Raw genomic sequence first — 19,023 nt, 5'->3', positions numbered from 1 at the left:
TGAGAGCAAACAGGACATGCCTGTCCCATCACACTTGGGGATGACACTGAGATGAGAGATCAGGTCCTAATCCTCAGACATCCTGTAATTCTCAGATGATTCCGTGGCCTTGGGGAAGGGCAATGTGCCACCACAGACACTGTAGCCTGTGGACAGAACCTGTCACCTCCCTGCTCTCCTGCTCGTAGTCAAGCCATGGCATTGCACTCACCATCCCTGCTGAGCCGGCTGGGAGGGCCGTGTGCTGGCAGCTGGCCTATCTCCTCTCCGCTCTCAGAAAGGTACTTGAACTCCTCAGGCAGCTCTGCCAAACAGTTTTTCGCATATTTGGTTACCCCAAGCCACATGTAGATTTCCAGTTTGGCAAAAATCTCACCAGTGTGTAAGCCAGGGACCTGAAAGCACAGAAGTTTATCAAGTTTCACACCTCAGACCAAGATGATCAGCCAGGGACAAACCAAAGAGCACAGGAGACAGAGCACCGCAGAGGCAAGAGGCAGTGGTGGAGCAAGAGCTGTGTTTCTTTGTGAAGCCCATGATTTCAGGCAAGGAGGGAGAAAAGCATGAAGCAAGCAAGCAAGAGCATGCTGTTTTGGTATAAACCCTACCTTCATAAAGACAGTCTGGATCTTCGCACAGTCCTTGCCTTTCTCCTCTTCAACTACTGAGTAGAGGATGTTTTGTGCAGGAATTCTGGCATATGCCACACGCCTGTTGTTGCTGAGCATCCAGATGAGTACATCGGGGAGAGTGCACTGAGGCTGGAGGAAGAAAAGGGAGGAATGTAACAGCATAGGAACAGCACATGCCTTGTCCTCCCTCCACTGACATGGCGAAAGTTTCTTCTCCTGACAGGAGGGACTGCTGGCTGCATGGTGCTTTGGAGATCCAGAAGCACCCGAAGGGCCTAACGCTGGCCATGTGCTTCTGAAAGTCAGCCCTGCAGGTGCTGTGGTTTAACCCCAGCTGGCAACTCAGCCCCATTGTGAGCAGCCGCTCACTCACTGTCCCTCAGTGGGATGGAAAAGAGGATTGGAAAAGAAGAAGTGAAAAAACTCATGGGTTGAGATAAAAACAGTTTAATAGGGAAAGCAAAAGCTGCACATGCAAGCAAAGCAAACCAAAGAATTCATTCCCCATTTCCCATGGGCAGGCAGGTGCTCAGCCATCCATCCCCAGGACAGCCAGGCTCCACCACAGTAATGGTTACTTGGGAGGACAAACACCATCACTCCAAATGTACATCACTCGAGCCTCACACAGCTAAAGGTGTGAAAATTGCTTGACTTCACTTGGTGAAAGACTTCTCCAAACTGCTACAGCATCTCTCCACCTAATGCCAGCACATATGGCATTCTGCTTGACACTACACAACACATTGATTTTTATCAGTTACTTAAAATAGAGACAATGAAAGTGAATGTGGAGAGTCTCTGCTATGGATGAGAGACCTTGTTCCAATGCAAGCTTCATTTTAGAGAAGATGTCCAGGGTCAGTCTCTAGGGGGGAGGAAGCAGCACAGGCAAGGCTGTTTTCTCAAGCAGACTGTCTGCTGCAGGCATGGCCTCGAGCTGGTGGGGCACAGAGGCCCAGGAGTCCTGGAGCTGGCCCAGCTCTGCCTCCAATGCACCACTGAGCTGCTTGGAGCCCTGCTCTGCCACCAACGGCCCTGCAAAGCTGCCCCTGGCCTCATCCCTCATTAGAGCTGTTACAGCAGGTGAAAGTTTGGATTTTACATAGTAAGGAAAGACAGCAGAGAAGCCTCAGTTGGGGCTGGTGAGAGCCCTGGCAGCCAGCCCAGCACCCTCTCCCTGCTGTACCCTGTCCCACCAGAGGAGCCGTGTCCCAGGAGCAGCTGTACCTCCTTAGCCATGGAGTGCAGCTTTGCCAGGACCCTCCTTGTCTCCTTAACCTTGTCCTTGACGTTGTCCCGACTCAGCCACCGCCTCACACGGAGCCCCTGCTTTGCACTCAGGATCTGAACAGAAAGCACAGCAGTCACCAACTGCCCCCCTGCCACCCTCACCTGTGTGCTGATCACACCCAGCCTGCTCAGCCTGCCCTGGCCCCCAGCACAGCTCACTGCCTCCCTGCTGAGAGCGAACCTCCAGGAACCCCTCACCGGCCATTTAGGGAAGGGTGCCAAGAACTGGGTGGGGACTCCAGTAACTCATCAGCTTTGCCAATACCAGCCAGTAACAGAGGTCCATGAGCTTTAAAATCATTTGGGGGAGAAAGATGTCTAAGGAGTAAACATTTCAGAAGCTGGCTCCAGATAGTGCCTGTGGGAGACTCTGCCCAAGGAGCAGCTTGGGACCACAGAAATGTGGGAATACAAAGATGTAGGAAACTGGAACACAGGGCTGGGCTTTCTCCTCCATTAATAGACATCTGAGATAACGTACACATCTGAGGAAAGACTTTAGTATGAACCAAAACTAATAATGAAATCCAGAAGGAATTCAGGGTGCAGATCCCATATGGACCGACAAGACGAGGAAACTCATCTCTTGGGCTGGTTCTCTCTTTTCCAGAGTGTCTCAGGCTTAGCAAAGCTCAGGTGAACACGTGCAGGGAGGCAGATGGAAGGTAGCTGGGATCCAGACATGCCTAAATTTTATTTCTTGCTGTTGTCATTGCATTTTGGTAATGTAGTCTGATGGGGACAGCCGTGCTCTGCTCTGTTGTGCTGCAGGGTATGTAACTGCACGCTCATTCAGCCAGCTGGCCTCATCTGCAGGATGTAAGTGCCCAGGTGTTGCCCCTTCTGAGGGAAGGCAGATGGATGGCTGATGTAGACCTGCTAGACAGGTATCCATCCAATGGGCAGTGGGTCTCAGTGAGTCCCCCCAGAGCGGCCTGTGGGAATATCATGCACCTAAAGGCCTCCAGCAACCTACTGGGCAGCAACATGGATGTGCTCAGCCATGTGTGCCCCCACAGGAGACAAAGGAAGGCATCGGGGCACAGCATCTGCATAAAACTGGGGGCAGCCGTGGCCATTCCCCGCCTCTGTTCCCTGTGCCAGAAGCTGTGTTGCTCTGAGCCGAGGGTGGGAGATGCTGCAGTAAAAGCCTATGACTGATACTACGAGTCTTAGCCCCAGGTTTCCTTCTTAGCATCAACTCCTGCTGGTCCTGCAGAAGCATCCCCCAGAGCAGGGATTGCTCCCACCGCCCACCACCAACCCCACAGCTTACGATGTTGCGCATCAGGTATTTCATCCGACATCTGTCCAGGTTGTTTGGATGTGCCATTGTTTTTCTCTCTGCACCGAGTGAATATTGCCTGCAATGAGAAAAGGAGTACAGGCTCTGCATCCCCTGCACCCAGCAGGCTGAGCACAGCTCACAACAGAGGCACAAGCTCCACATCCTGGTACCAATCCCGGTGCATCAAAAGCCCCCTTTTCTGCAGTGCCCTCTCTTCTGCAAGCTTGTTGATTCACAAGGCACCCCGGGGATTCTCAGCACCTAGGGTCCCTCTCTCCTGTTGCACTGCGGACTGAAGAGCATATCGGCCCCCACGGGGCAGTCACAGGGATTGAAACACTGGTCCTTTGACTGCACAATCAAAAAGAGTGAAGGAAATGTCCTACATATTTAGGAAACACACAGGAGTCCAGGACCATCCAGGCTGCTGTTTATGACCCCTGTGATTCCCAGGACAGGACTGAGGACTCCTCTCCAAGCTTGAAGAGCTACAGGGTCCTTTTCCCAAGTCGTCCTCATTTCCTTCTGCTCATCCACTTCAAAAGGATGAGAGAGAAGGCTGCACACAGCCCAGGCAGATATGACCTCCTAACCTGAAAACAAGAAACCTCAGGAAATCAGGGACATGCCAACCTGCATCCAGCTACAAATTCCTCTAGCACCTCTCTGAGCCGCTCTTCTGCTTTAGCCTTTGGCCTTCTCAAGAGCTTCTCCACGTCATCCAGCCCCTGCTCCTGTGGGGAAATCACAATGTTCAGGGAGCTTGCACCTTGCTGAGGGGTCAGAGTGTAACCTTGCAAGGATGCATTTGCCACAAACGGCTTGTGCCTTTTGCAGAGCTGGGATCGAGTGCTGCAGGGCAGCACTGTGCTGCCAGGGACTCTCCAGAACCTGGGGATGACCTTAACACTGGTTATTAAAACACTTTGTGTCTCAATCCTTGAGCAGCCACAGACATACAATCTCTAGGCAATCTCTGCTTTGACATTTCTAAGCCCAAAAGGGAAAGGTGGGGTCCTGGATAAAGGTCCTGCATTCCCCTGACGACAGCCTGGGGCTGAGAGTCTGCTTGCAGAAGCATCTCCCCAGTGCTCACACACCTCAGGACTGGCAGCAGAGTAACTTTTTGTCACAGACATCACATCACGTTGCTCACCCCTCCAGGAGCCACCACCAGGCAGTTGCACAGCATGAGCCCAAGTGCCCACGTGCCCCACCCCACCAAAGGGTGGGTGGGACCGAGCCCTGTGAGAGACATGGACTCACATGGGCAGGGAGGATGGCAAGCATCTCACAGAGAACTGCACGTGCAACAAGGAAAACACACCAGGAAGGAGTGTGCCACAGACAAACACCCTGACCACGCTACCAGGCGCTCTGCCAGCTTGACAATCCAGTTGGAAATGCAGAGCCTCCAGGCGTGATCCTCCCAGTAGCTCCACACATACACACAGGGTTTCTCATGAACCATGGGCAGGCAGCTGTATGACCTAAGGGCAGCAAGCAGAGGGGGTAAGAGCTCCTGCCTGCAGAAAGCACATGCCACGTCCCAACACAGTGCTTGCACACCCAGCACAGGAGCAGGGACTGTGCTCTGTCCCCTCATAGGGAATTGGTTCTTTTGGGCTCTGCACCATGGGCATGGATGCAAGCTGCTGGATCTGCCCTTTGCCACCCCAAACTAGCACACAGGGTTTCTCATAGGGACAGGAGCACGTGCTCAGGTGAATGAGGCTGACAGGAGTATGGGATGATACCAAGATTTCTTGCTGCTATGGGACTGAGTATAGCAGGCACAGGCTTCACAACACAAACATCAAGTCATTTCTAGGCCTGTGGGACAAACTAGGCAGAATTCCCAGAGCAAACATATCATCAGAAGAGCTTCTGGAAAAGAGGAGAATGAGGGGAGACCTCATTGCAGTTATACCTTCCTCGTGAGGGGAAGAGGAGGGGCAGGCACTGATCTCTGCTCTGTGGGGACTAGGGACAGGACCCCATGGAATGCCTGGAGTTGTGTCTGGGTATGTTTAGGTTGAATATTGGACAAAATTTTCTTCCCCAGAGGGTGGTTGGGCGCTGAACAGGCTCCCCAGGGCAGTGGGCACAGCACCAAGGCTGCCAGAACTCAAGGAGTGTTTGGAGGATACTCTCAGGCACAGGGTGTGACTCTTGGGGATGGTCCAGGGAGTTGGACTTGATCCTTGTGGGTCCCTTCCAACTCAGCACATTCTGTGATTCTGTACGTGTCTTGCCTGCCTAACATAGGACACCATATGTCAGAATACTCCTCTCTTTCCTCCTCCCTGGAAACAAGCCCCTAGGATGCTGCTTGTTAAGCAGAAAAGGGACAGATGTTATTGAGAGGTCTCAGTTTTCCTGGGACCCTGTCCTTGGCCACCTGCACACACCAAGCAGACACTGTGGGGCTCGTAGGGCTAATGGGAAATGCCAGCCAGCTAGGACATGGCAAGCTGCAGGGCTGCAAAGAGGAGAAACCCATGACACATTGCTGAGCAGACCTCTAAAAACACCTGGAACAACCAATCTGGGAAGGAGGCACAAGCTCCAGGGAAGGTGGGAAAGATGGACAAAGAAGACTTACCTGTCACACTCCATGGGCTCTGGTCTCTGGCTCTTTGTCACTGACTTGTTCCGTGCTGCTGAAGCTGGGCTTGGGACTTCAGCATCCAGCTCACCATCTGAACCAGCAGCCAGCAAAGGCTTCTTTTCTTCTTTCACTTCTCCCTTTTCCGCTTTTTGCCATCCTTTGGTCACAACCTCTTCAGATTTGCCATAGTTTCCTTGAAGTGAAGCATTAAATGGTAAACAGCTAAGTGAGATTGCTCTTAGGCAAGTTTTCTAGCCGGCAAAACCAGAGTGCAATCCTCCTACCAAGAGAAGCACATAGGCATGTACTGCTTTGGGAACTAGCAGTTCACTGTGTCACACCACTGGAGCATCACATGGACAACCAGGAGGTCTGAGAGGGAGCTGGGCAGTTGCAAGGAGGTCTTTGTGTATGCCTTCAAGTTCTGCCAACTCCACCAAGTGCCTGCTGACTGCCATCTACATCACTCCACTGGGGCCAGCAGCAGCCCCTCCGAAGAGGTCCCAGCATCAAGCATCTTCACCTGTCCAGCTTAGCAGGTGGGGGCTTTGACCCACTCTACAGCCACTGTTTCCCCATCACCTGCTGTCACAGCCCCTCAGTGCCACATGGCCAGGCCCATCATCCCAGCTTCCCCTCCTTTGTTTTCCTTTCTTGCTCCCAAACCCTTCTGCTTCTTTGCACCCGCAGTTCCCAGAGAGTTTCAACCACTTTTCCCAAACAAGAAATTCATACAAATACTGCAAATCTCCAATCCCATAGGAGGACATCCAGACTTTTCAGGTAAGTAAAGCACTGTGCACACTCCCTGGACTCACTCCCCATCCTTCCCATGTTCCCGAGAGGCTGGTGGTGCTGCCTTGGGCTGTCAGAGGGAGAGTTGCACACATAGTTTCTGGGCATTGGGCCCTGGGGAATACCCACCTATAGAGATTTCAAAGTTGACAGGTTTAGAGCTGAGAGAGGAGTCCATCATAGTGGCTTCAAAGAAGGCAGCAAAAAGGAGGAATTCTTCCTTTTTCCCCAGCACATTCTGAGCAAGGAGACACAAATCAGCCTGAGAGCTTTGTGTGCCAAAACACTGCCTGAGCACCAGGCATGGCTGATGCCTGCCAGCCCTCCCACAGGACCGCGGGGGTTGCTGCTGAGGTCACTGCCTGGCTGCCAGAGGCAGGACAAGATTTCTTGGCAATCCTGGGGGGTGGTGCAGAGCCATGACTTTGGTTGGTGCTTGTGTGAAGCCACCGAGCAGGTTTGCAGGCTAAGCAATGGCTGTTGTACCAACACAGCTGCATCTTGCCTTGCCTCTCTCCCATGACGAAAGTGCATGCTGCAGATGGGCATGGGTCAGCCATGCCAGCACAGCAGGACTCACCTCAGGCAGTGGATGAAGCTCTTCCACCTCCACAATGACCTCCCCGGGCTGCTCGGCCTCCTGAGAGCTCCCAGCCTCCCCCTCTCCCTGCAGCTGGCTCGGTTCTTTGGCTTTCTCTTTGGATTTTTTACTTTTCTTCTTCAGCTTCAGTTTGCTGAGGGTACCTCTCGTCCTGTCCCTAAGCTTCCTCTCTGCCACGCTGGGGCTGCTGAAGATCTCCACTGCGATGGCCATGAGGACACGCCCGCGGTAGAAGATGCCCTCGCCCCTGCCCTCGTTGAGGTCCCTGTGGATGTCCCGCAGGGCCGAGTTCTGAGGGGAGCCGTACAGGTTCACCCAGGCTGGGCCAAACGTGGGGTTAAAGCCTGCAGCGACAGGGTCTCGTGAGGGCAGGGTGCTGCTGCAGACAGACCTCCCCCCAGGAGGCAGCCCAGCACCCCGGGCTGTCAGTGTGCTTCAGCCACTCCTCTCCCACCTCCCGCACACCCCCATGGCCGAGCAGAAGGTGCCCCAGGGCCATGCCAGGCCTCACCATTCCTGTCGGGGTCCGAGATCTCCTGCAGGTCGATGTAGTGTGTAGCAATGGCCACATCACCTACATTGGCATCATCCAGCACCTGGACTTTTATCTTCCTGGACAGAGGTGGGAACATCTCGATGAAGCTGATCTGCTCGTTCCACTCAGGCTCGGTGGTGCTGGTCTCCACTGATGTTTCCCCCTGAGAAGGAGAAGGTGTGAAAGCCATGCAGCCCCAGCCAGTGGCCAGAGCAAGGGGTGCCTCAGAGCCTCCCTGGGATTGCCACGTGCTCCTGTTACACCTGCAGGTCCTGCTGGGCAGGCTCTGGAGGTGGCAGTGACCCTGCTCCTGGCCCCCATCCTGCAAATCCTCTCTGTGCTTCATCAAGGGGGGCTGTCCTAAGGCCCTGGCCATTCCCTGCACAGCCAAGGGAAAACACTGAAAGCAAAGAGGCAGCACCAGCAGACCCGGAGGTGTCTCAGAGTTCCCTGGGAGCACCTCTATGCCCATCAGGCTGCCCAGGGACTGATTCTCATATTAATGGATACCACAGGACCAGAAACCCTTGGGTGCAAGAAAAGGGCCATTAGCTCACTAAACTATCCCAAGGATGTCAAGCTGAGTCCAGCTTGACACAGAGGAAGGACTTCTACTCCAGGATTTATTTGACCCTCTCCCTGTGTTTAAGGATATGAATCCCTGCCTGCACAGCCAGTAGCTCAGCCAGTGACTGTGCCCAAGGCTGGTGTTGTCCCACAGGCAGCTCTGCAGAGACAAAAGTCCCAGAGAAGCCTTCTCATCCAGACATCACACAGCCACGGCCACACAACTCAGGCCACTGCTAAAGACAGCAAGACCTTGGCTTTCCCAGCCTGTTTCCAGTGGCACTGCTGAGCCCCATGGAGGCTCCTGGCATCATGAGCCCAGTGCATGCTGCCACACAGCCCAAGGAGGATCAGCTTGTCCCACACAGACCCACTGGCAGACTCACCTGCTGCCCACAGAACGAGACCTGCACGTACGGGTCGATAAAGACTTTTCTCTCCCCTATGATCTTGGAGAAACCACCCATGATGCCTGCACTCATGCTGGGCAGGCCCTCAGCACGATACAGTTTGATGCAGACCCTGGCCCAGGGTCTCTCTGCAGGGACTCTCTTAGGCAACAGCAGGTTCCTGAAAGACAAATTCATATTCTGATATTCTGTCTCTCCCCTGGAGTCCATGGAACACAATGCTGGGAAATGCCCTGACTGGTAGAAGTTTGGATCCTGCCACAGGTCTTTTTCACTGGGTCATACAAGGCCCCACTGCACCTACCTTTCAATGTCCTCGTCCTGGCTGCTGGAAGAGGTGGGAAGGAAGCCCACAACATCCCCACGTGCAGAGACAGAGATGCTGCACTTCACAAAGCCCTTCACGCCTGCCCGGGTGTCCGTGGGGTCACTGACAACTGCCCACTTCTGGAAAAACCTGTGATCTGAGAGGGAAGAGGAGGAGTTCCCTAGGGAGAGGCCAGGTTACCATTTCACATCCCAGCTCCATCTGCACAAAGACTGCCCTGATCCTGCCTCTGAAGGTGCAGGAGTTGTCACCTGCCTTCAGACAGCCGGGAGGAGAAGCAAGTGCTGGTCCTCATATGAACTAAGTGCTTTAAAGTCAGAGCCCTGACCAGACCCAGCAGAGCATGAAGGAAACAGCAGTTTCAGACAGACCAGAGGCAGGGTCAGAGGCAGGTATGTGGTGCAGTCCCTCATACCTGGCTGGCTGTACACTGTCTCAACATCCATCTTGAACGTTCCTATGCATGTCCCCAGGAAGGGTATCTTCTTTGAGTGAAAAACCTGCAGAGAGCACAAGTCCCCTGAGCACCGTGAGGTATGGGCAGCCAGGTGACAGCTCTGAGGAAGACAGGGCTGTTAAGAGGGGCTCACCAAAGCACAACTGAGAAGTTGCAAGCCCCTCATTCACACTCACCCATCTGAGTAAGCCCTGGGACAAACTCATTCCTGCCCAGGCATTCCCACAAAGCCTATCAGTCCATAACCCTCAGTCAAACCTGGGCCAAGGCAAAGGCATGTGCAACCAATTCATTTTCTGCCAGTCCTAGGTAAGCCAAACCCATATAACAGACCTGGGGCAGACCTGATTTCCCACAGAGAGTCCTGTGTCATACCCTGTTGGCTCAGGGCAGAGCCATGACCCTACTGGGCTAGTTCCTCTTTCAAAACCCAAGCCTTGCTCAGTGCTTGCTGAACTCACTCCAGCAGAAGAGATGTGCAGCCTTTCACAGGGAAGTGCTGGAGTTTGCTTGGCAAAGGAGATGCTGGCTGGATTTAGGTATCTTCAGAACATCCCTGTCTTGGGGAAGCCCTTGTGCTTTGAGCCCAGGGATTTCCGAAAACCTGTCTGTCTGTGCTTTTCTACAGCACAAATCACTGCTGAACTCCTCTCATACCAGTTACTTGCCTTCAGAACCTGCAGGATGAGGCTCCCGGGGGTAAGGGGCAGTAGGTAATTGCCCCCAAAACAGCAGAGCAACAAGACAGCTAGCAAGAAACTTCCCCATAGGCCCCACTTCAGTCACAGGGTACAGAGAGCCTGACCTGGAGGAGGTGGGAAGGCAGCAGTGCCCAGAGCTGGCTCAGAGCAGGGCTGGGGCTCTGCCCCACTGAGGCACAGGATGCTGGAACTCCTGGCTGGCATTGGTCATGTCTACACACAGAAGTGTTGGGCTGTCCCACTCACCATGGGGGATGAAGAGGAGAAAATACTCACTGAAATTTCTATGAGTCTGTGGAATAAAATGTCTCTTGGCTCATGGAATTCAAACAAAAAGTACTGAAAGAGAAGAGCAGGACAGCTGAGCCCCAGGGTCCCAGGCATCCCTTGCAAGGATGGTGCCAGGCACTTGGGACATGGGTGGGGCAAGGACAGAGCCCCTGTCCCTGTCACACACCTCATTGTAGAAGGGGCAGTTTGTTGACTTCTGCGTCGCCGTGTACCTCTTCTCCTCTCCAACCTTGACTACAACGAAGGGGTTAATGTTCACCCCCACCAGCTTCTGTGCTTCAATTATATTAATTCCAACCTGAGAAGATGTGGGAGAAAACCTTTGGATCAGAACTGTCCTTGTTTCCATCTCCATCCTGAGACATTTTCAACAATACCAGAGCACTCTTGGTGCAGGGGTGGATGCCTGGGGCAGGCAAGAGCATGGCTGCTGAAATTATTAGAGCCGGGACAGACCAAAATGGTATTTGAGATATTTGTTTCTTTCAGACAAGCAAGGAAATAAAGTGTTAGATCTCCAGTACCTTTGACAAGAGTGGCCTTCCCAGCATCACTGTACCCTCAGTTCCCAATCCCAGGGGGTTGCAAACCCACTGCTCCCACATGGTGGGGTTCACAGAGCATCTTGGAGAAGATGCTCTTCTGTATCTTCTCTCAATACTTCTCTTTGAATCCTACTGAGATGGACACCATTGGAAAGACTGGAATGTGGCTGTCTCATTTACTGCAACTGGTTATGAGTCTAAGATAGGGGAGAAATGTTCTCACGTTTGCTCTCAGTACAGGTAACTAGGCCATTGTTACGGTGCAGAATTACAGCTTCAAGAAAAGGATGGTAGGAAATTCAACACCTACAAAGGCTTCCTGCTTGGACCAAATGTGAGCCCATGTTTACTTAGAACCAGGGAAGGATTTAAATCCACAGCCAGGCTGGGAGACTTGCCCTGAAATCAAATTAACCTGATGTCAGATCATCGACCAGAGCCACAGCTTCATACCAGCCCCCCAGCATGTCCAAGCAACCCCAGCCATGTCCCACAGATGTCCCTGAGGGCCCAGACAAGGCCCTGGGGAACTGGCAGGCACCAGCCCTGCCTGGGTGCTTCCTGAAGCTCTGTTCAGGCACTCTTTTGCAGTGGCACAAGTGGATGATTCCCTTCTTCTGCATATCCATGGATATCCACAGATACACACACATATACATATATATCCACAGCTAAATATATGGCCCAGAAAGAAACTATGCTCCAGGCCAGCATTCATGGATGCAGTCCAATCAGAGAATCTTACACCTTGCCCAGGGAAGTCACACAAAGCAAGAAGATCTTCTTGTTAGAAGCCTCTCTGAAGTATGTGGCAATTGGAGAAGCCCAGACCCACAGTGAGGGACCAGCTGTGGGGCCAGAGGTGGCTGTAGGGACACACACCAGTGCTGCAGTACCTGGAAGCTCTGTGGGGTTGGGATGGCAAAGAGGTCCCGTGCAGAGCAGAGTCTGGAGCGGCTGCACAGAAAAAAAAGCAGGTGAGCAGGTCTCTGTACATGGACCTGAGTGCCCCTCCACCACAGGAAACAACAGAAACCCTGGGAAATAATGGCCCCTTGTCCTGGGAATGAACAAATCCCCAACAGCCCCTGTCTGGGGCCATTGGAGATGGGTTTCTGACATTTTGCTGAAGCAGATGCCACAAGCTACAGGAATTCCCCAGGATCCGGCACTGTCCACCCCAGGACCCAAGCCGGGGCAGGACAGAAGAGCATGCCGTGGCTACCTCTTCACAGGGCTGAAGATGATGCCTGAGGCCTCAATCTCAGACTCATCATAGAGATCTTCCTCCTCTTCCTCTTCTTCATCAGTCTCCAGGCCTTTTGCCAGCTTCCTGCCCAGTGCAGCAGCTTTCCTGTCCAGCTCGCTCACTCTCGGCCCCTCGGCAGCCCTGCGAACGCCCGCGGGAGCCACACTCAGCCCTGCCGAGCGGGCTGTGCACTGCCCTGCACCCAGGAGAGGGAGCCCGGGCACTGGGCAGGGATACTCACTCCAGCTGCTCGAATCCAGGATTGCGGATGATTAACTCCGAGCTGTAAGAACAAGAGATGTCCTGCTGCAAAGCCTCGTGTGCCGCGGCCGTTCCCTGACGCGCTTCAGCCACAGTGCCCCAGCCAGGGTCCTGCTGGTTTCTCGGCAGGGACACCAGCATCCTCCTAAGTGACTTTTCTCCTAAGCTGTTCCACTGCCCCCCCCGTGTGCCTGCTGCCTCGCCTCTGGCACTCCAGCAGTGACACTGCAGGTCTCTGCCTGTCATCCTGTTCACCCAGACGCCCTCACCTCCCCTGGCTTTGGGCATCCACCGTGTGCAGGGTGCGTGGCATTGCTGCAGTCCAACACCATGCTCCCTGCAACTTTACAGCTACAAAGTCTTGCTTCTGTCAGCCAGGAAGGCTGCAGAAATGCTCTCAAGTCCAAAAGGACTCCCAGGAAGTCCCAGGACTACCAAAGTACTTTTTGTCCAAGAGCCCTGCTCCCTTACTGCTGCTGTAGAGTGAAGATGCATCAGCCTGGGAGAGGTGGAGAGTAAATGAGGCTGGATTGCATCCCAAAGGCTGCCACCAGCAAAGGCAGCTGTACAAACTGCCTGGAAATTTGCTCTTCCCAGGACTTCCATACCTGTCTTTCATCTGATAGACAAAGTCCTCTTCAACCCAGGTCCCTGCTGAGCCATTTGGAGGCTGGTAGCGCAAATCCAACTCAATGTAGATCTACAAGCAGAAAATGAAATGGCCTGAGAGCTTGGCAGCCGCAAAACAATGGCAGAAATGTCATGGAAAAGGAGAAGGGGGTAATGGAAGAAAAAAGGAAGTGAGGAGCTGGTGGAAAGAAGTGGAAGAAAGGGCTCACAACCCCACAAGAAGCCAATTCATACCAGACTCTCCTCATCTGCCTCCATTAACAAGCTAGACATAACCAAACTCCTTCCTCTACAGACTCCCAAACTCCAAGATTCACTGAATAAAAGCTGGTTCAAGTTTCCAAATCTAAAGTACACCACAAAGAGGCCCCTGAGAGCTGCCTCAAGGCATTTTCAACAAGAGAAGTAGGGAGAGCTCTGCAAATTGCCATGCAGAGCAGTCTCTCTGTGGGAGGCACGAGACAGCTGGCAGAGCATCCCCAGGCACGACAGCTTGGATTAAAATGCTGCAGAAGCCATCAGCACACCCAGAGTCTGCATCACAGGAGACACCAGTTTAGTGCTAGTGAGGGCAGAAGGACAGCCAGAGGAGCACGGAGCACGCTGGGAACCGGCACCGACAGCGCAGGGCTGCAAACCCCGGGTGTGCAGGGGCCAGCCTGACCTCAAACCAACACGAACACTCAAGGATTTCCCAGCAGAGGCCAAAATCACAAGCATGGAGAAAGTCACTCCTTAGTAGGCTGAAGGGACACACAGACGGGGTTCAGAGCTCAGTCCGTGGAAAACACACATTTCTAGGAGGAGAAATGCAGCCCAAGAAAGCTGTAGTGCAGTGACAGGGAAAGGCAGCAGCAAAGGCTGGATAGTGAAGAAGCCTGAAACAAAGCTTCCCACTTCCCTAAAGAAGCAGTGGTTGAAACAGCCTCTCCTTTGGGGGCATGTCTCTTCCCAGCTGAGCTGAGGAGGAGGGTCTCAGTCTCATCTTGGATGGGTGCCCACTCCTGCCTGCCCTATTTCTGTCCCCTGCAGCTCTTGTGTAGCCAGGACTGCACAATCCAAAACTAACCCAATGGGGTTGGGTTTTGGTTGGAGAAGCTCATCAGCACGAGGGAAGAGGCAGCCAGGGGCAAAGGGCTGGGCTGAAGGGCAGCTCTGACCTTACAGTGGAGTCCCCTCAAACCATCACCAGCACAAGGGGTGAGTCTAGTCCCTGTCTCTTCGCTGGCATGAACGTTTATCCAGTGAGCTGCATGGGCCAAAAATCATCCTGGAAATGCTCAGCTTCCACCTGGACCTGCTCCGTGATCCAGGCAGCCCAGCAACACAAGAAAGCTGTGCCTGTGCAACTCAGGCTCATGGTCTGGTGGCCACAGAGCTGCGTCCCAGGTGCCACCACGGGGTTGAATCAGGTTGCCCATGGGAAGGGCAAACAGGGACACATGACTGACGCCTCTGCCTCTGCTCTTCCTACTCTGCCCACCACCCTGGCACACAGCTCTGGCTCTCCAGCACCCACTGAACTGTGCCTCCACACCCTGCTGGCAGGAAACAGCTCATTGTAGGGCAGTGTTCATTTTCTACAAGCACAAAGGGCCCAGTGAGCCCTGGTGCCAGGGTAGGAGGAGAGTGGGATCTGCAGAGCAGAGGGGCAGTCAGATATCAGAGCCTCTCACACTGCCCCAGATACTCATTAAGCCACCCAGGTAGTGCTAGTGTTTAACCCAAAAGCTCCCTGGGGGTCCCAAGGCACCCTGCCACCTTCCACCTCACACCATCAGCCCCCTCTGCTCTGTGCCCTGCAGCTGCCCTAACCATGCACTGCAAGGTGCAGGGAGCACATGAAATGCCACCTCCTACACCCACCCCAGACCTGGGGAGGTTTTACTAAGCATCCCCCTGCTCATTCAGGCCCTCGGCAGGTCTCCAGAGCCCCCAGCCCACCCACGCATTTCTGGGTGCTCCTGGAAACCACTTGGTGGGTGTGAAGTGACTGCAAGTGCAGACAGGGCACAAATGCCACAGCACTTCCCAGCTCAAACTGCACCTTGGACTCTCCCCTGGCCCCAAATCCACCTGGGAAACACCACATGAGGTTTCCCACAAAGCTTTACTGATTGCTGATAGCCAGGCTGTCCGTGGAGGACTCACACCGGTGATTCTGTGGTTCCTGTCCACGAGGGACTCCCGCAGGATCAGCCTCCCGGCCGTGACGAGGTGTTGAAGGCTGAGCACGAGGGTACCGAGCAGTCTGGAACACAAACAGGGGCTGCAGCACCACTGGGCATGGCATCAGTGCCTACATCCTGGGGAGCACCGGGATCTCCGCCCTCCCGCCCCCAGCCCCTCCCAGTTGCCCTGCAGCGCTTCCCACAGGGAGCCTGGCAGCCAAATACCTGAACCGACCCTGCAGCAGGTCCTGCCTCCACCCCAGCCCTGCCCAGGCAGCTGCTTACAACCCAGCTGCCATTGATCGTTAAAGGCTTGTGCAGATCCAGACTCCTGGAGAATTCAAGGGAGATCTTCTCTTCAGCAGAGCTGGGCTTCACGGGAGCCAGCCTGTGTTTGGGCACCCGGAGGAGCTGGGGTGACTCTTCCCAGAAAAACTGGGAAACAGAGGCTTTACACAAGGAAATACAGAAATAGGACATAAAGCTATGGCCACAAGCTACAAGTTGGGCCAAAATTCACCTATTCCAGGGCTTCTCAGTGCACAGACCAACTGTTTTGAACTGTACTCTCTGTCACCTGCCATTACACCCAGCAGCAGAGGTGTGTGTGGATACACTTGTCAGTGTCAGTCCACTCATTTCCCAACGGACTCCTTTGCTCCATGCTGTCAGGTCCTACCGATTTGTTACCATTTATGTTATCTATTTGTCCTGTAGAAATTTCTATTGACATTTCAGTCAGAGACAATTCCTCTGATCCAGTTCCTATAAGGAAAGCATCCAGGAAACAGTGACACAAACGTTCTGCCACACTTTCTACTCTGGCTTTATCTGTGTCTCATCTGTTTCCTCCACGCCCTCTCTGGCAGAGGAGGTTTGTAAAAGGATTTATTTGAAAAGCTTTGTATTATTAGCTGCTTCTAGAAATTTGTTCCTGTGCATTTTCCTTCAGTTCTTACATTTTGCTTATCAGAGCCGGCACCTTTCCCTGCATCCTCACGTTTCACACCTCCTGAAGGACATGCCTCTGCTGCCTTTCTTGCCTCACCACCACTACTCAATCGGTCATCTCTCTATTCCAGGGTTTCCCTGCAGTGTTTTACAACTGCTGTAATAGCCACTGAGTTCACAGTGTTGTATCTGTGCCACCTAGAATTTTTAATTCTGGCTGTCCTTTAAATTTGAATTGCTGTCTTTTTAAAGGTCAAACCATACCACCATGGGTTCAGGGCTTCTGCCCATGGGCCGATATGTTGAATTTGGGTCCAGCATGGTCACAGCCACCATGTGGATGTTCAGGGTGAGAACAGGTCCCCAGTCTGCTGCAAGTCCTGCTCTCGTAGCTCTATTATTTTTTCTCAGCTGAGAGTTGGATCTGGATCCTTAGGTAGTTCTTGTTACTGCTGGCACAACTAATCATTCCCCTTATTTAACTTAATATATACAGCCCCCTCAGAACAACCAGCTCCCTCCCTGCTCTATAACCTGCATCTTGCTCACCTTCCTTCTATTAAACTTTCAATCAACATTTTCTATTCCCAGTAAACAATGTAATGCCCGGTATGTCTCCTCCCCCATCTCTACTGGTCATCCCAAGAACTAAAGGACCCACCTGTTACTGAAAACCTTGCTGCAGTTGTAAACTTTAATGGACAGCATTTCACCCATGATGAGCTTCCCATAGTGAGGCCAACGAAAGAGCTGCAAACAAATGGAGCAGGAAGGGATGACAACTCATTCCCAGCCACACTTTCCCACATCTGGTGGCTCCTTGGGTCCCCTGTGAGGTGACCAAGTCCATGGGCATGACAAAAAGCAGCTGTGGTGGGAAGTTACTTTCCTGCTGGCCAGGCAGACCAGAGAGCCCCTCCAGCAGCACCAGTCAGTTGCTAAAGAAGCCAGAGCACCATCACCCTGGGGAGAAAAGGATGCTTGTGCCTACTGGGGTCCCTGAGCTGGCAAGCTGTGGAGTGAGACAGGACATGGGAAGGTACAGAGGTATTTGGGGAGAAGAGACCACCCAGGCCAGGGAGTCATCTGGCTCACGGCAAAGCTGCGCCCTAAAGCTTTGACTCACCACCCCCAAACCGGCTGCTGCTCCTCTTGCCCCCCAGCCTTCTCCACCTTTCCCCAGGAAGCACACTGGCACTGGGATCGAGTAAGGGACAGGTGGGAACCACCCACTGGCACAGTACAGCCGGGCTGTCACAGGCTCCAGGGAGGGGACGATGGGGATGGTACTGGAGAGGTGGACACTCTTCCCAGGCCACCCCATCCCTGCACCCCCCATTGCCCACTCCTGCCTCACGAGGCATCGGCCACAGTGACAATCTGGACTCCTGAGGCAGAGGGGCTTTGACTGTGGCTTCAGTGTGCCCAGGCTGCCAGGCAGGTTTACCACTGCACTGAGTGTCAGCTCCTGCAGCTTGCACAGTGAGGGACCCACCTGCCTCCCTGAGCAGAGCAGGGAGAGGCAGCAGAGAAATTCTGAGGCAGCAGAGGCAGCAGAGAAATTCCCAGAAAACTGTCTTGTGGAAGGTATCCCAGCCCGTGGCGTGGGGGTTGGAACTAGATGATCTTCAAGGTCCCTTCCAACCCGAACCAATCTGTGATTTTATGACCAAGACGCTGACCTGTCCCATCCCTGTCCCTCACGTTGTACATGTGCCCGGTTCCCTCACCTCCTCGAAGACGGCCTCTGGGCCACAGCGGACCTTCCTCGTCTTCTGGGTGAAGCCTTGAGAAGGAGAGGGGAGGCGTGAAGGGCTGGCAGGGGCAGACAGCCCCCAGCCCCCCGCCGTGCCCCCCTGAGCCCACCTCGGAAGCTGAGCTGGGCCTGCCGCTCGCCGCGGCCCGGGAGCCCGCAGAGCCTGCGGAGGCGGACGCTGAGCGCCATGGAGCCGGTGGCCGGCACTGCTGCCCCCCGCCCAGCCCCGCTCCGCCCGCCGTGACTCAGCCCGGCTCGCCCAGCCGGTTCGGCCGGACGCTCCACGCCCCGGCACCCCAGGGCAGGGGCACGGGAGGGGTGGGGGCAGCCCCGGCTGTGCCTCCCTCACCCCGGGGGCGCCGGGCTGAGCCCTCGGCCCGCGCCGCTCCCGGCCCGCGGAGCCCTGCGCTGTGGGGGCCGGGGAGCAGCGGGTGCTCTCCCTTCTCAGGCTGGGAACGGCAGAAGTGAATATCCCCATCGCACGGCCCCGCTCCAGCTCGGGGCTGATGCCTGGGGACTGAAGTCAGGGCTGGGAGACACCGGTCCAAGTGCTGCAGCGAGGGGAGAGCCCGGCTCTGCTTTCAGACACCCTGCACCTGTCCCGGCTCAAAATCACGGCTCCGGTGGTTAAAACCCTCCAAAGCAAACACAGGGAGGATGGGAAAGGGCAGCTTGCTGGGCCGCTCACCACAGCCCTCAGATTGTGAGGGTTGGGTTCTCCTGACACAGGGAAACAGCCTGTGCTCAGCAGCCCCCGAGCAGGGACCCGACGGGCTGTGCAGCAGAGCGGGGATGTCACAGCGGGACAGGGACAGCGGCTGCAGCCCAGCTGCCAGCCCTCTGCAGGACACGGACAAGCACCAAAACCCCCAGACAGCGGGGCAGGAGCTTCAGCTGCTCCACAGGGCACTGGCACCAGGAGAGGGAAGAGGCAGAAGGGGCACGCTGTGC

At 54.4% G+C, this 19,023-nt stretch overlaps 1 protein-coding gene across 1 annotated transcript in view; it reads right to left on the bottom strand.

The window, feature by feature from the left end:
* The window catches only part of LOC108507999 (fer-1-like protein 4), a 37,090-nt gene extending 18,823 nt beyond the window's left edge, over positions 1 to 18,267 (bottom strand). The window contains exons 1-23 of the mRNA XM_017836449.1: positions 18,183 to 18,267; positions 18,047 to 18,102; positions 16,978 to 17,066; positions 15,346 to 15,445; positions 13,173 to 13,264; positions 12,545 to 12,586; positions 12,280 to 12,444; positions 11,951 to 12,011; positions 10,676 to 10,807; positions 10,495 to 10,557; positions 9,476 to 9,560; positions 9,037 to 9,196; positions 8,709 to 8,892; positions 7,732 to 7,918; positions 7,200 to 7,564; positions 6,749 to 6,857; positions 5,819 to 6,017; positions 4,583 to 4,703; positions 3,847 to 3,947; positions 3,202 to 3,289; positions 1,863 to 1,979; positions 609 to 761; positions 212 to 395 (exon numbers count right to left, since the gene is read on the bottom strand). Coding sequence (XP_017691938.1) covers positions 212 to 395; positions 609 to 761; positions 1,863 to 1,979; positions 3,202 to 3,289; positions 3,847 to 3,947; positions 4,583 to 4,703; positions 5,819 to 6,017; positions 6,749 to 6,857; positions 7,200 to 7,564; positions 7,732 to 7,918; positions 8,709 to 8,892; positions 9,037 to 9,196; positions 9,476 to 9,560; positions 10,495 to 10,557; positions 10,676 to 10,807; positions 11,951 to 12,011; positions 12,280 to 12,444; positions 12,545 to 12,586; positions 13,173 to 13,264; positions 15,346 to 15,445; positions 16,978 to 17,066; positions 18,047 to 18,102; positions 18,183 to 18,261 — 2,932 coding nt within the window. The 5' untranslated portion in view covers positions 18,262 to 18,267. The remainder of the gene's footprint in view (positions 1 to 211; positions 396 to 608; positions 762 to 1,862; positions 1,980 to 3,201; positions 3,290 to 3,846; positions 3,948 to 4,582; positions 4,704 to 5,818; positions 6,018 to 6,748; positions 6,858 to 7,199; positions 7,565 to 7,731; positions 7,919 to 8,708; positions 8,893 to 9,036; positions 9,197 to 9,475; positions 9,561 to 10,494; positions 10,558 to 10,675; positions 10,808 to 11,950; positions 12,012 to 12,279; positions 12,445 to 12,544; positions 12,587 to 13,172; positions 13,265 to 15,345; positions 15,446 to 16,977; positions 17,067 to 18,046; positions 18,103 to 18,182) is intronic.
* Between the last annotated feature and the right edge of the window lie 756 nt (positions 18,268 to 19,023).

The sequence above is a fragment of the Lepidothrix coronata genome, unplaced genomic scaffold (genome assembly GCF_001604755.1).
Source record: "Lepidothrix coronata isolate B3197 unplaced genomic scaffold, Lepidothrix_coronata-1.0 Scaffold278, whole genome shotgun sequence".
NCBI lineage: Eukaryota > Metazoa > Chordata > Aves > Passeriformes > Pipridae > Lepidothrix > Lepidothrix coronata.
This window is presented reverse-complemented; position numbering and strand designations above follow the sequence as displayed.